This window comes from Malaclemys terrapin, chromosome 2 (genome assembly GCF_027887155.1).
Source record: "Malaclemys terrapin pileata isolate rMalTer1 chromosome 2, rMalTer1.hap1, whole genome shotgun sequence".
Taxonomy (NCBI): Eukaryota; Metazoa; Chordata; order Testudines; family Emydidae; genus Malaclemys; species Malaclemys terrapin.
This window is the reverse complement of record NC_071506.1, coordinates 4,627,278-4,641,065: the sequence shown is the minus strand read 5'-3', so window position 1 is coordinate 4,641,065 and position 13,788 is coordinate 4,627,278. Positions and strand designations below refer to the sequence as shown.

General features: G+C 51.8%; 1 protein-coding gene across 1 annotated transcript in view; it reads right to left on the bottom strand.

The window, feature by feature from the left end:
* Positions 1-6,082: 6,082 nt before the first annotated feature.
* ZC3H3 (zinc finger CCCH-type containing 3) overlaps positions 6,083-13,788 on the bottom strand; it is a 341,104-nt gene continuing 333,398 nt past the window's right edge. Inside the window, exon 12 of the mRNA XM_054018877.1 lies at positions 6,083-11,984. Within this exon, the coding sequence (XP_053874852.1) occupies positions 11,953-11,984 (32 nt within the window). The 3' untranslated portion in view covers positions 6,083-11,952. The remainder of the gene's footprint in view (positions 11,985-13,788) is intronic.

The window sequence follows — 13,788 nt, the reverse complement described above, 5'->3', positions numbered from 1 at the left end:
AGCATCTTCCACCACACCTGGGCTCCTCTCCAGTCCTCTCCTGGCCTTTCATTAGGACAGCCCTTCCAGCTTGGATACAAACCCGCTCTTCCCCCTGGAAACCCCCACAGCTTCTCTGCTGGGAGTTCCTCCTCACCAGGTGAGCATCCTCCCTCTCCGGCCCTCTGGCTGCAGCTCTCCTGTGTGAACGCACCAGAGGGTAGCTCTCTTCCAGGCCCTCCGCCCACTCCAGTTCTCCAAGTCAGCGGGCAGCTCCCTCTGCCGCTCCCTGGTCTTCATCCCTCCGGCCCTGGCTCTCGGAGGTGTGATGGGGGGGTTCACCCCCGCCCCACCAGAGGGAAGGAAGCGCCAAGGGGGCCAATTAGTGAGATAGGCCCCACGTGAGGGATTTAGGCTGGAGAAGCAACTCGACTGGAAGATGGGGCTCTGGTGCGCAGGCAAAGCCAGGAAATGGACAACAGAAATGGCAGCGGAAAGTCTGTGCATTGGAGAGGGAAGGAGGGAACCCAGGGCAAGACTAAGACCCTGGTCCTGAGGGAAGGGCATACCCAGAAGAGAAGAGGGAGGAGAGGAAAGCCTGGGGGAGACTCTGTACCCCCCAGCAAAGCCATGACGGGGTACGTCAGGAAGAGGAAGCTGCAACTCCCGGAGTCCAAGAGGGGCTGCAGCGTGAGAGAGAGGACGTGAGAGGGGAGATGTGGCGCCTGGAAGAGAGCTAATCCCTAGAGCAGCCAGGAGGCCACCTGTAGCAAGCAGAGCAACCGGTGATGGTGGTCGGCCGGCAAATCCGTCTTGTTGCTTTCTTGCCTTCAGCTTTTCCCCAGGAACATCCTGCAGCTCTCACCTGCCGACCTGTCACCCCCAGACAGAGCTCACCTTCCCCTTCCCTGGCTGAGTCCTTTACAGGGCCATGGGGCCTTCTCTTCAAACCCAGCTGGCGAGTCACGGGTGCGCTGGCCTCTTCCTTCTCCAAGGCCACTGCCACCCCGTGATGGGGGAAGAGTGGGTGCAGCGGAGAGTTTTGTTTGGGGAGGGTTTTTACATGGCCAGACAGAGCACGGGCCAGAGAAATGCACCGTGCGCTTGGAGTGGAAGGGAGGGGAAGGGGAGGTTTTTGTGAGGAGCCTGGTTCCTGGGGAAGTTCATTCCAGTGTCTCGGACCAGCTTCCCGCAAAGACCAGTTTTACCCGTATGGCAGAAAGTCCCAGTGGGCCTGAGGAGCAGAGCTGCCCAGCATGGTCTTCGTCCTGGAACTTTAGATATGCTGGGCCCAGTGCCTTGAAGAGAAGGATGGAGGCTCGTTAGTCCATGGGAAGCCAGTGTAGAGAGGGCAGGACGGGTGTGATCTGCTCACAGTAGCCCTTGGTTGCTGTGGAATACTCTGCAGAGCTCAGTACCAGCTGCATTGTCCTAAGAGCTGATGGCTTCATGCCAGCTGCACTGCACTGAGGCAGGCCAGATGCGACGCACAAAGGCATCTCGCTGAGGCCAGGCGTTTGTCCACCAGGATGGGGTGGAGTCTCCCAATCAACCAGACGGGGTAGGAAGTGTTATTTGTGGATGCTGCTAGGTGAGTGACGATGGCCACGTTGTTAGGATTGGTCGCCCCCCATTCTGGGGGTGGGGGTGGGGGGTTAATGGAGGACGTCAGGCTCTCGATAGGTCCCTGTTTACCCAACCTCTAATTCATTGTGCTGCTAGAAGCTGCTGTGTGAGAGCTCAGCGTCAGCGAGGAATCCAGTGCTACGTGACTACGGACGGAATTGACCAATTTCTGGGTGTGTCCCTTCAACCCCAAGAGACCATGGCTGCAAACGCCTCCGAGTGCTTTCCTCTGCCCACCAGCATCACCTCGGTCTCGCTCGGGGTCAGTGTCAGCCAGTAGTTCTTCATCCACAGGCTGATCTCATCCAAGCACTGGGCCATCTTGCTGGCAGGGGTGTGGCTGTCGGCGGTGAAGGACAGGTGGAGCGGTGTCTCATCTGCAGATCGGTGGCACTGGAGCCCAGGTCATCTCACCAGGTCACCTGGGGGCTGCATGCAGATGCTGACTAGGACTGAGGAGGCATTGATCTTTGTGGGACTCCACAGTAGGGGGGGTCTAATTGTGGAGGTGCCGTTTCCCATCACTACTCATTGGGGGCGTCTCTCCAGGAAGGACTCAGGCCAATTTAGTGCATTACCCTAGATCCCAGCCACCTCTCTTAGGCAAGACAACCATGTCTCATGCTGAATGGTGCTGAATACCGCTGAGGTGCCCAGGAGGAGGAGAACGGGGGTCTGCCCTCCATCCATCAACAGCAGCTCATGCATCCATGCTGTTTTGTGTATTCCTAGAGCAGAGGTAGCTGCAATGCAAACTTCCCAGGCACACCTCCTCCAGCCAACGGGCTCCCTGCCTGCACTTAAGGACCGCCTCCCCACCACCAGCCAGGGGTGTACAGTCCCCATGGTCCACCCATCCTGGTGGGCAGCAGCAGTACAGATGTCCCCACAAGGGCAGGGTAATCACACACCTTACCTTAGCAAAGAGCAGTTCCTCCGGAAGGGAAGTTCTAGGAGTCCTGGCCATGGTCGCTAATGAGAAGCTCCTGGATGGTATTTTCCCAGTAACACACACACGCACTTTGCTCTGTAACACACTAGGTGAACATCCTGCAGACAGGCTCGGGGTTAAGGCCCAGCACTGTAGCTGGGAGACATTCCCAGCTCTGCCACAGAACTTTGGTTGGCCTTGGACACATCACTTACTCTTGAGTTTCACCCATCCATGTTTGTGAAGCGCTTGCATGCTACGGCGGGGAGTACCACAGAAATGCCTCTATAGAAGAGATGATTGTGCAGCGACTGCTGCTTGGACCTTGTCTTTCCACATCCCCCTCCCCCATCTTTGATGGAGTCTCTTGTGGTCTCGTCAAGAACGTTAACTCCTTGCGGGAGGGACCTTCTTTTTGTTACATGAGTGTACAGCGTCTTGCACCATGGGGCTCTGACCGAGGCCTCTCGAGGCTACCTTGATAACAGCGATCCTTATTACAGTAGATCCCTGAATTAGTTCGGTTCCTTGTGCCTCTATTTCCTCATCTTTAAAATGGGGACAGGGATACCAGCCGTATAGGGGGGTGCAAGGCTTAAATGTGTGAAGTGCTTTGGGATCCTTGGAGGCAAGGTGCTGTGGAAACGTTAAGCATTATGGTTAATAGAAGCGCACTCATACTACCTACCTTTCCCTGTGATGACTGGTTCAGTTGCAGTGAGATATCTGTATTTTGGGGGGGGTCCACACAACCATTCCCATTGCAACCACCTCCTCTGGCTCTGCGTCAGCATCTCCATCATAAACACCAATTTCAACGGCGTGGGACACATCACCGCCACCACCCCAGGACAAGCTCCCGTGGAAATATCACAACAGAAACCTTCTTCGCAGCTTCTGCTGCTCTCTCGGCCTCATGAACTTCACCTCTGTCCAAACCTGGGTCTCCCTGGCCAGTTCAGTTCTGGGTCGCCCGGCTACCTCGGTGATGGGCTTGGTCTAACCTGAATAGATAGACACTGAATCTTTAACCTGGTCGCTGTGTTTAGCTCCACTAAGGGCTCTGAAGTAGTTTATAAGCCACCCAAAATAAAAGCTCCTTGCACTAGACAAGGGCTGTAGGCCACAGGGTCATCTCCACATGCGGACACCTAGCAAGTGGGGCTGTATCCATTTGGAACGGGACAAGGATTTTCAGTGGGGGAAACGTGGGAAGAAACATCCAGTAACTGGTATCCTCTGGGCCCAGCCACAGCCCGAAGGAGGACTTCGCCTGCTCTCGCACTGAAATTAATCACCTCCAAGCATCTCTTTAATGGCAGCCGGCAATAAATTACACCGGTCCTTGGGAAAGGAGTGGAGGCACTGGGGGCGGTAGAACGGCAGCACTAAATGAGTGAGTAATTTCCTAGCTTAATTATTTCAGCATGATTCTTAATCCCCATTACTCTGCTCCTTAAGGAGCCTTCACTGCTGCTCCCAGCGGTGCCTTCTGCTCACGCTGCCTCTGAGCTGTGTTTATAGATCCAGCCGGGCCAATCCAAGCCTCCCAGCTGCACTCCGCAGGGTGACACAGAGGTAGGAATCTCCGCTCACGAGCCATCCATGACACAATACCGCAAAATTCCCCGGGGCCTTACAGAATCCGTCCATGAAAGGCCCAGTCCTAGAGGGTGCCGAGCAGCTAATTTAACATCCAAAGGAATTGGAAGGGTCTCAGCTCCACACAGGATCCAACCCAAGAGATGACGACTTTGCCCTTAGCGTGAACGAGGGCAGTTGTGTTTAAAAACGTTGAAGCTGGTGGTGGCGCTGAGACGTAGGGTCAAATGTGGTAGCTGGTAGGTTAACCATGACCTGCTAATTATGTTTTTAACACAACTGTTGTCCCCTAAAAGGACAAATCGTGATGTGATCTGGCAGACAGACATAACACGGCCCGAGGGCGGGAAGCAGAAGCTAGACACATCCAGACTAGAAAGGAGGTACACATTTGTAAAAGTTTGGGTGATTAACTTATCCAGGGGGGTGGTGGATTTGTGGATTCCCCCCCCCCCCCCCCCCCCCGCCCACGTGGGAGCCTTTAACCCAGACTTGACATCTTTCTAAAAGATCTGCTCCAGCTTAAACAGAAATGACGGGCTTGATGCAGGAGTCACTGGGCAAGAGATGATCCCAATGGTCTCTTCTGGCCCTGACATCTGTGAATCCAAGAACCATTGAAAACTGGCTTTTATGCTGTGCTGATTCCGATGGTTTAATTAATGTTTCCTAACCCAGGATTTCCCCCAATACAAAATAATGCCTAAATCAGAGCGGTAAGTAGAACTAAGGCGTTCTAGACTCTCAGTCCTGTGTTTGGACCACATCACCATGCTGCCATTTAACAATTCCCTCGCAATTTTGCAGGAGACAAAACTAAACCAGAATCAGTCGGGAAGTGGAGAGGAGGCGGCAGAGAGGGAGCCCAATGAAATATAAATGGTGTCAGTAAGTTCAGAACAACAAAATGTAAAGGGCAACAGAGGGTCCTGTGGCACCTTTGAGACTAACAGAAGTATTGGGAGCATAAGCTTTCGTGGGTAAGAACCTCACTTCTTCAGATGCAAGTCTTGCATCTGAAGAAGTGAGGTTCTTACCCAGGAAAGCTTATGCTCCCAATACTTCTGTTAGTCTCAAAGGTGCCACAGGACCCTCTGTTGCTTTTTACAGATTCAGACTAACACGGCTACCCCTCTGAAAATGTAAAGGGAATCTTTTTGGAGGGAGAAGGATTTACTTACCATGTACACATCATCTCCCCAGGAAAATGCCTTCTGTGTGTTGGGTAATTTCAAGACATTTCTATAATCTCTACATACAGCATGTGTACATTACTTCTCCTAGACAAATGTACAATCCAGTCCTCTGCACTCTGCGCATGCATTCCTTTCCTAAACACTCATGGACATTAAAGAATCTGGTGGCACCTTAAAGACTAACAGATTTATTTGGGCATAAGCTTTCGTGAGTAAAAACCTCACTTCTTCGGATGCATCCGAAGAAGTGAGGTTTTTACTCACGAAAGCTTATGCCCAAATAAATCTGTTAGTCTTTAAGGTGCCACCAGATTCTTTGTTGTTTTTGTAGATACAGACTAACACGGCTACCCCCTGATACTTGACTCATGGACATTAATATTTAGACACCATTAACTAGAGCTGTGCAAGTGACTATATTTTATTTTCTGCTAAAAATGTACAAAACTGAAATGTTTGTCAAACAATGTTCACGGAACGCTGGTTTTTATCAAAAACTCCCCCAAAACTGAACATTTTGGGATTTCAGTTGTCAAAAGCCACACGTTTTTCAGGTTTTTGGTCAGTCAATAAAAACCTGACAAATTTCAACAATGGAATGGTTTTGACAAAAATGTCTGCTTCATCCCCTGCCCAAAAATAGGGTTTTGATGAAAAATTTTCAGCCAGGCACTACCTTGGTAACGCTGGGAATAAGGAGAAACTTTTGATCATACATCAGAGAAAGAACAAAGCCACAAAGCAGCAATTTGTTGCACAAACTGTTCATTCACTTTTATTTAAATATCAAAAAGCATCAATTAACAAAAGCCATTTAGTATCAACAGTGACTACAGAATTCTTTATTCAAAATAGCTTCCTTTAAAACACAGCTAAGAGTTTCACAGCAAACGAAGCCCAGCACAAGCATAGAGACCACAAAGTGAAAGGTAGTTTTGAACAGACTCCGTTTCATGGCTCTTCCAAGGAACGTCACCCCAGTGGGGATGGACACTGATTCTCAGGCTTCAGAAGCCTGTTCCTACTGCCTTAAACCCTATGCTGCCCAAGTCAGTGCTGTGGGTCCTGTCCTCTTGATTTTGCAAGCGGGTAGGACAGCATATTGACATCAAGGGCAAACCCTTCCCACTGAGTGGCACTACGTTCCCATGCCTGCTAGTTCAGTTAGACGTAATTGCTTCTCTAGTAGGGGCCTGGCCTAACTTCCTCCACTCCCTTGAAACAAGGCAGTACGATAAGGCTGGGCTGCTTAAAACACACTAAGAGCAAAATTAACACTGGATCCCCAGCTGGCGTCCACACGTCGAGCTGTGGCAGGGAGTTGACTGCGGCCTTCAGAGCTTACATCTGAGGTTTGCTCCCATTCATTTACCCACGCACCAGGGAGCAGCCCTCCCCCTCCCCACAACCAGACTGGGTGGAAGGGGAGAGCGGGCAGCCTCAAAGTCAGTTTGGCTGTAATTTAGCCTTTTTAAGGTGCCTTCGCCCCTCCGAAATCCACCAGCTCTCCCCTGTTTGCTAAAGATCTTCCGGACTAGCCCTCCCCCCAACCTTGGCGCTCCTTAGCAATTCACAAAGGTGTGTAACACCACAATGAGGCAACTGAGGTGTCACGTGCCCAAGTTGGAAGTGGGAATAGAACCCAGGTCTCTGGACTCCCAGTCACCTGCCCTAACCACTGGACCATGCTCCCTTCCCTGCCGCTACAGAGCACAGAGCGAGCCCACAAAGCTAGCAGCGATATGTGCCAAAGCGTTCAGGTTTGGAAATTAGTTACATGGCAGCTTTGGTTGTACTTTGTGCCAGTGAATGTACACAACCCGAGAGCTGATACGCTGGGCAGTTGAGCGACACACTATCTGTCAGTCCCTCCTGGAACAAATCCTGCGATGTAACTCACACCCTATAAACAACCAGCCTCAGCCCCCTTAAAGAGACGCTTCTTCCTGGAAGTTTCAGAGTGGCAGCTGGTACTTGGAAAAGTCAGAAGCTCTCTGGGCTACTACAGTTTTCCAAGCCTCTGCATATTTCACTTCCCCCCTCCAGGAATCTCAGTCCTGCCCCGGCAGTAAATACAGTGACGTTAACATCAAGTGCCAAATCAGAACGATACGCTTACAGCATAGCAACTCCATCCCAAGCCAGTCCCCACCCCAACACCTGAACTGAATTGATCCCCAAAGAATCTAACAGGCCCACAATTCCCACTGCCGTGGATGAGGGCAGGGAGCTAGAGCAGAACATGGGCCTGGTGCGGAAGGTGGGGAGCACCACATGTGAAGGCCATCACCAGGAGTCGAGGGTGCCCAGAACGTGGCAGGATCAAGCCCATTGTCTCTAAAGAGCATCGTTAAACGTACATCATCCTACCCTGGAGCAGAGCAAATGAATGGATGAGATAGCCAGGGGCCCTGAGTGTTCACTCAGCCTCGACGGTGCACCAGCGGGGTCAAACCTTTCTAGACACACGTCTCAGCGACGCTGACTCACGGGTAACGTGTGGCGTGGCTGTAACACAGGCAGGCATGGACAGACCAGGACAGCCATGATCTCTACCTGATAGTCAAGGAAGGAGAACACCACAGAGCAGAGTCCAGGCAGGGGCCTGTAACACAAGGAGAGCCAAGGAAATCTCTGCGGTACAGAACACACAACAGCTTGGCTATAAAATATACATCAAGGCAAGAAACTTCCCTGGATCTAACCTCAACCAGCTACTGACTTACTACGTGCCCTCAGTTTCACTCGGCCTCCTAGCATCTCTGTCGCCCCTGCAAGAAAATGGGGTAAAAAGCAGTTGAAACCTTAGTGGCAAGACACATAGACATTACAGACCCCTCTGCAACCACTGCAAACCTGCGGGCGACGCATCTGGCGGCTGCCTGTCCCCAAGAGAATACATTACAGGCCCTTCTCCCGTCACTGTGACCCTGAAGATGCTGCACCTGAGAGCTCGCCTCCCCCAGGGAAATATGTTGCCAAAAGACCTTGAAAATAAAAAGTGCCTGGCTATTGGATTTCAGAGTTCACACGCTACCTCGGATTTCTTCCCTTTCGCTGAGAAACACGCAGACCTCGCAATCCAGGGGCTTCGACGGGGGGCATGCTGGCAATGCCGGGGCAGCCCAGTTTGCTCCCTGGATATGAGGTAAGTTAGGCAGCACTCGGCCGGCACGTATGCGCATCTGTATTTTACTGACACACAGCAGTCCATAGGCTTTAGGCAGGCGCAAGGGTGAGAGATTTCGCTAACCTCCCATTGCGGGTGTCACTGGCTGCTGCCCGTCTGAGGAATGAGAACCGAACCAGCTACGTGATGCGAAACCATCATCACCACCTGCCCCAGACTTCCATTTAATGATACCAGGCTACTAACTATGCCATGCTACTAGAAGAGGGAGGAGTTTGGAAGGAGACAGGGCCTCGTGGTGCTTTCCTGGGACCTCTCAGTTCAAGATTTTTCTTTGCCCTGGACCCTCTGTATCTCCCCACATCAGGAAGGTCTAATGGGGAAACTGAGGCTGGTTCCTGGCCATAAGGTGAATTAGCCTTGATAATATTTACTTCTCCAGCCTCTATCTCCCGAGCAACAATGATGGCCAAAGTTTGCCTTCAGATACTCCCATTCAGCCCCCATTGTCTTGCATAGGAGTGACCAAGAGACAAATCCGGCCCTAAGGTTCACTATCACCGAATGCTTAGACTATCCTCTGACCTAACTCCAGGGAACCTCACCGAAGCAACGTTCTCACAGACCATTCCCTGCATCTGACGTCTTACTGGGGATCTCCCTGGCTGCTGTAGATGCTTTTGATCTTGAGGTCCTAGCGCTCCCATGATGTGACGTGTCCTGTATGGACCTCCTTGGCTTCACTGCAGAGTACATTATGTCACCGGGATTCCTTATGGGGTTCTCCGTGGTTTTTGCAAGCTGGATCTGATGGGAATTGCTGGATCTGATGGGAATGTCTGGATCTGATGGGAATGTCTGGAGCTATCCTTGGAAACTTAGTGACACCCATTAAAAATCACCTCCACCCCCTAAAGTTTAAAATGATGGAGACAAAAAAAGAGAAAACCTTCCCCTGCAGTTCTCCACGTGCAGCGCCCTCGGGAAGTTGCCCGGCCAGCACTCCTCAGCTCAGTGGGAACACGCAGCGACAGGATGCTAAATCACAGAGATAAAGAAACGGAGTGGGGGAAATAAAAACAGCCCAATCAACTGGGTGTTTGCTAACGACCCCCCTCATGCTCCCTCCGTCCCTCAGTGCAGCGAGGAGCCGGGGAGGAAATGCCAACCTCGGCAGATTGCAATTATAGTTACAATCAATCTTTTATTAGCTTGTTGCTCTGTGGTGAAGGGAGGAGATGAGCCAGGCAGATTCACAGAAGGGGGGAAATTTCACCGCTCACCGCAAAAATTTCAATCAAACTCTACGGCAGCTGACTTGATATGCAAAGTGACCGAGAGATGCTACTGTGGTGAGTAACTAACACCCTCCACGAGGGTGCTGCTGGAGCAACTTTGGACGATCAGACCTCGTGAGAGAGAAAGGCATCGACATGTGATAACCGTGCCCTTATCCCAGCTCCAGGGCATCTCCTTGGGGGCGGGAGGGATACGTGACATAAAATGTGTCAGCGTCAAGCGATTTAGTTCCCACATGCTGAGAAATTGCGAACTGGTTTAGCAAATGTGTCTGGTTTTAACTAGAGACGGGTGGAGGCTGCTAAGTCTGGATCCTGATTCTGAATGCTCCAAAGCTGGGCGTAAAGAGAGGGAAAGTCAGACCCAGATCACGCTCTGGGTTTGGAATGTTCCCAAGTTTGGGGTATCTGGATCCAGGGGTCCTGGTTCGGGCCAATATCAGAATAGGAGCCGTATGTAAAAGGCAGAGCTGGTGCAAAGGTGTTCAGCTCTGGGGGTTTGGTTTGGGTCAGCTCTAGATTTAAACCAAACGCTTGTTGTGTTTATATCATCACTGGGGCTCCATTTCAGTAGTGTCTGACCCACAGTAAACACACCAGTTAAAAATAAGGAAACCCAGGAATTGTGAATATGACAAGCTCCTCTCGGGGGTGCAGGTGGATTGATCCAGGTGGGCATTTGGCCTGTACATTTGGGAACTAAGCAGACAGTATCTCTGATGCACTAAACAATCATGGTATGAACCTGTCAGATCACTAGAGAACGCTGGCTTCTAAACCAAGAAAACAGGTGATTTTCCCTGGCCCTGAACTGAACGAGCTGGAATTCAGCCCACGCTGAGAAGGGCACTACATCCTAGGTGGGAGCCGACATTCCATATAGACGTGTCTCCTTGCACCCTGCTATCACCACAGTGGAGAAATCACCATTAACAAAGGTCTAATTCGGAGTCCTCGGATCCTCTCTCTTTCTTGACTCTGTCATCCTTGGCTTTTACAAGCCTAGTGGTTTTCCCTGGAATACTGAACCAGACTGCTTTCCTCGGCTCTTTGCATGAACCAGATACAGACGGGAAAAGCAGCGGGATCACAAGGCACTGCTCAGCATGGAACCCACTGCGCTGACTACAGACTTCACCTTCTGTCCTCGGTCTCACTGCAGCTCCTTGTGGTCTCCTCTCCTCTCGGAGGGGAAGATGATCACCCTGCAAAGCCCCACCGCACACTGCGGGATCACAAGATCTTCTTAGCCCCCTCAGCTGCAGACAAATCACTAGCAAACAGATTCCTCTGCGTGCATTAGATATTAGGGAGCTTGCTTTTCAATTCAGAAATGCTTCCTTCCCCACTCCCCCCCCCGCCCCCACAATTTCCTGGCACAAGGGCATAACTGTTTCTCTGAAATGGCTTCAGAGCTCACCTCATGTGGCTGTTCTGTTTGGGTCACGCATTTCCCTTAAGCACCTGGCTACCGAAAGCCACAGCCCCCTTGCACACCACTCACCCCCAAAACAAATTCCTATCCTGATGCTTGTAAGAAGCTCACATCCTCATTTCTAGGCAATTGCTGCACTTCTTGGCTGGCTGAAGTTCTCCAGCCTCTCATCATGCGGTATAATTTCCCACTCACAGACAGTGCTGTTGAAATATACCCAACTGGGCAATGCGGCTTCCCGGCACTGAAGAGAAACAGAGTTAGGTTTCTTTAACTCCTGTCCCTTCCTCAAATCTCTGTGAGGAGTCCAAAGACGGCACCAAGAACCCGGGTGCAAAGGGCTGCAGGTCTGATCAATGGGCCCCGTTTAGCCTAATCTGATCACAACAGTTCATTCTTGCTAACTCAAGAACGACCGGGGAAGCTGAAGTTAAACAGGGGCTTCGGAAGGGGTTTGTTTTAAATAAACCAGATTAAAAGATCATTTATTCCAAAATTAAAACGCTTACAAAGCTGCCTCTCTGCACGACGGGGCTGGGGGAACCTGAGTAATTTACTGTTACCAGATTCCAGGCCAAATGAACGTATCGAAACGGAACACAAATCAGGAGGAGGCCTCTTCCCGTCTTGCTGTCCTGAGGTAGGTGCCGGGCCCGGCCTGGCCGCTGTGTTTCCTGAGGCGTTCGGCTGCTGGACTGTTGAATGGACCAGTGCATGAGGCGGGCGGGAGAGATGCTGAATCCAGGGAGCTGACCTCACAGCCTGGGCTTGATCTGCAGCGGCTTCCCTGGAAAGAGAAGGAGAAAGCGGAAGGTGAGGAGTGTGGTGACGGTAGTAGCTGGCAGTTGGGGAATATAAATCTATGGCAGAGGAAGTGGTTAGAGATGAGCCCCAGATGCATTGTGGGAAGGGCAGAGGGGCCACAGCGCTGGAGAAGATAGCTATGCACATGCTAGATTTATAATTTGGGTTTAGAGGGGCAAACTCTGCTCCCTTTTCTATGGCCAGGCCAGGGCCCTGCCTGCACAGGGGAATAGGATTCGGAGATCACCACCTGGACACCGTGCGGGAGCACAGCCACTGGCCATGATCTCCACACCCCCCCCCCCCCAATGGAGCTGTGATAAGAACAGAGGTTAGCCTAGATCTAAGGACAGCGAGAGCTCCCTGTCCTCATCTTCAAATCCTCCGCTGGGCCAGGAAGCTGCTAGCTCAGGGGCCATCTCCCCTTCCGAGCACACTGCAATGTGCACCTGGCTGAACAAGCCACCTCGCAGCGACGCCCAGCACAGAAGGAAGCGGCCACCAGACCCCCACCACTAGCCAACCCTACAATTTGTTTGCCAGGGAACCGAACCACAGCTTCCAAAACAGGGGTGGGGGGGTCTAATGTGAGCTATGAAGAGTGCCTACGGATCCTCTGGGCAGAGCAGAGCATAAAAGTATGTAAGTGGGAAGCTAAACTCTGAGCAAACTGCGTCCACGTGGGCTGTGCCAATGCAGGGTGCATTTTAGACAGTCTAGTGGGTAAGACGAGGGGTAACAGCTCAGGGGTCTGTTGTTGGCTCTGCTACTCATTGGCCGTATGAGCTTGGGCACGTCACTTAACACAATACCATTCTTTCCTCAGAGCCTCAGTTTTCTCATCAATACACTGGAAATGCTCTTTCCATCCCTTGCCAGCGTTAGTGATTGCAAAGCGCTTTGCGATCCTTAAATGGAAGGTCGCCTAGATGAGCATGAGTTACAGCTCTGACTAGGGATTGTGTATGTATTTCTCTCTCTCTCACACACACACCACTAGCCCATATTTCTTGGCAGCTGTGAACCACTGGAGAATTCCAACCCTTGGGCAGATGCCATCCGGTTGACTCCCAAAACAAATTAGTGGCATTTAGTGGGGCAGCAGCTGCTGCTAAGCCAGTGTGACTAACCCTCTTTCACTGAGCTGGAGGTGGGGGTAGGCAGGCAGTGTTACTGGGGAAGGGGCACGGAGGGAGAGTTCACATCCATTCGCACTCTCGGCCCAGCCCCCAGGGTCCCGCTCAGTCCCACCTGGGCCTAGAGCTCATCTTTTGGGCTCCCCTTGCTCTGCTGCTCATACCCCTTGGTTTCCTTCTACTCCCATCGTCATGCCTTCCTCCACGCTGTCTCCATCCATGAGCCACCTCCCAAACCGGGCCCGCTGGGTTCCCAGCCTCTCCTCATGCAAACCTTCCCTAAAGGCTCGCTTCTAACACCATCCCCTGGCAAACCTCTTCCCCACCCAGCTTCAAATCACAGGAGAAAGGGAGATTGGAAAACCGAAATAACCCTAAACGTGGCTCTCCCAATGTGTCTAGTCTTACCCGGCAGGGCCTTAACCTGTAAGCAGCTAGGGGCAGGGATTGGCTTGGCAGTGCCAAGCTCACGATCATTAAATGAGATTCTCCATAATAGGGAGCCTCTGCTAACGAGGCTAGTGAGAGAACAGGGCTTGGGCCAGTGGTGTGAACACAGGGGTTCTAATCCTGCTTCGGTCCCTGGAACAGACACCTGGAAGGGACCTGCTGGGTCGCTGAATCCAGTCCCCTGCTATTGCAGGCAACCCT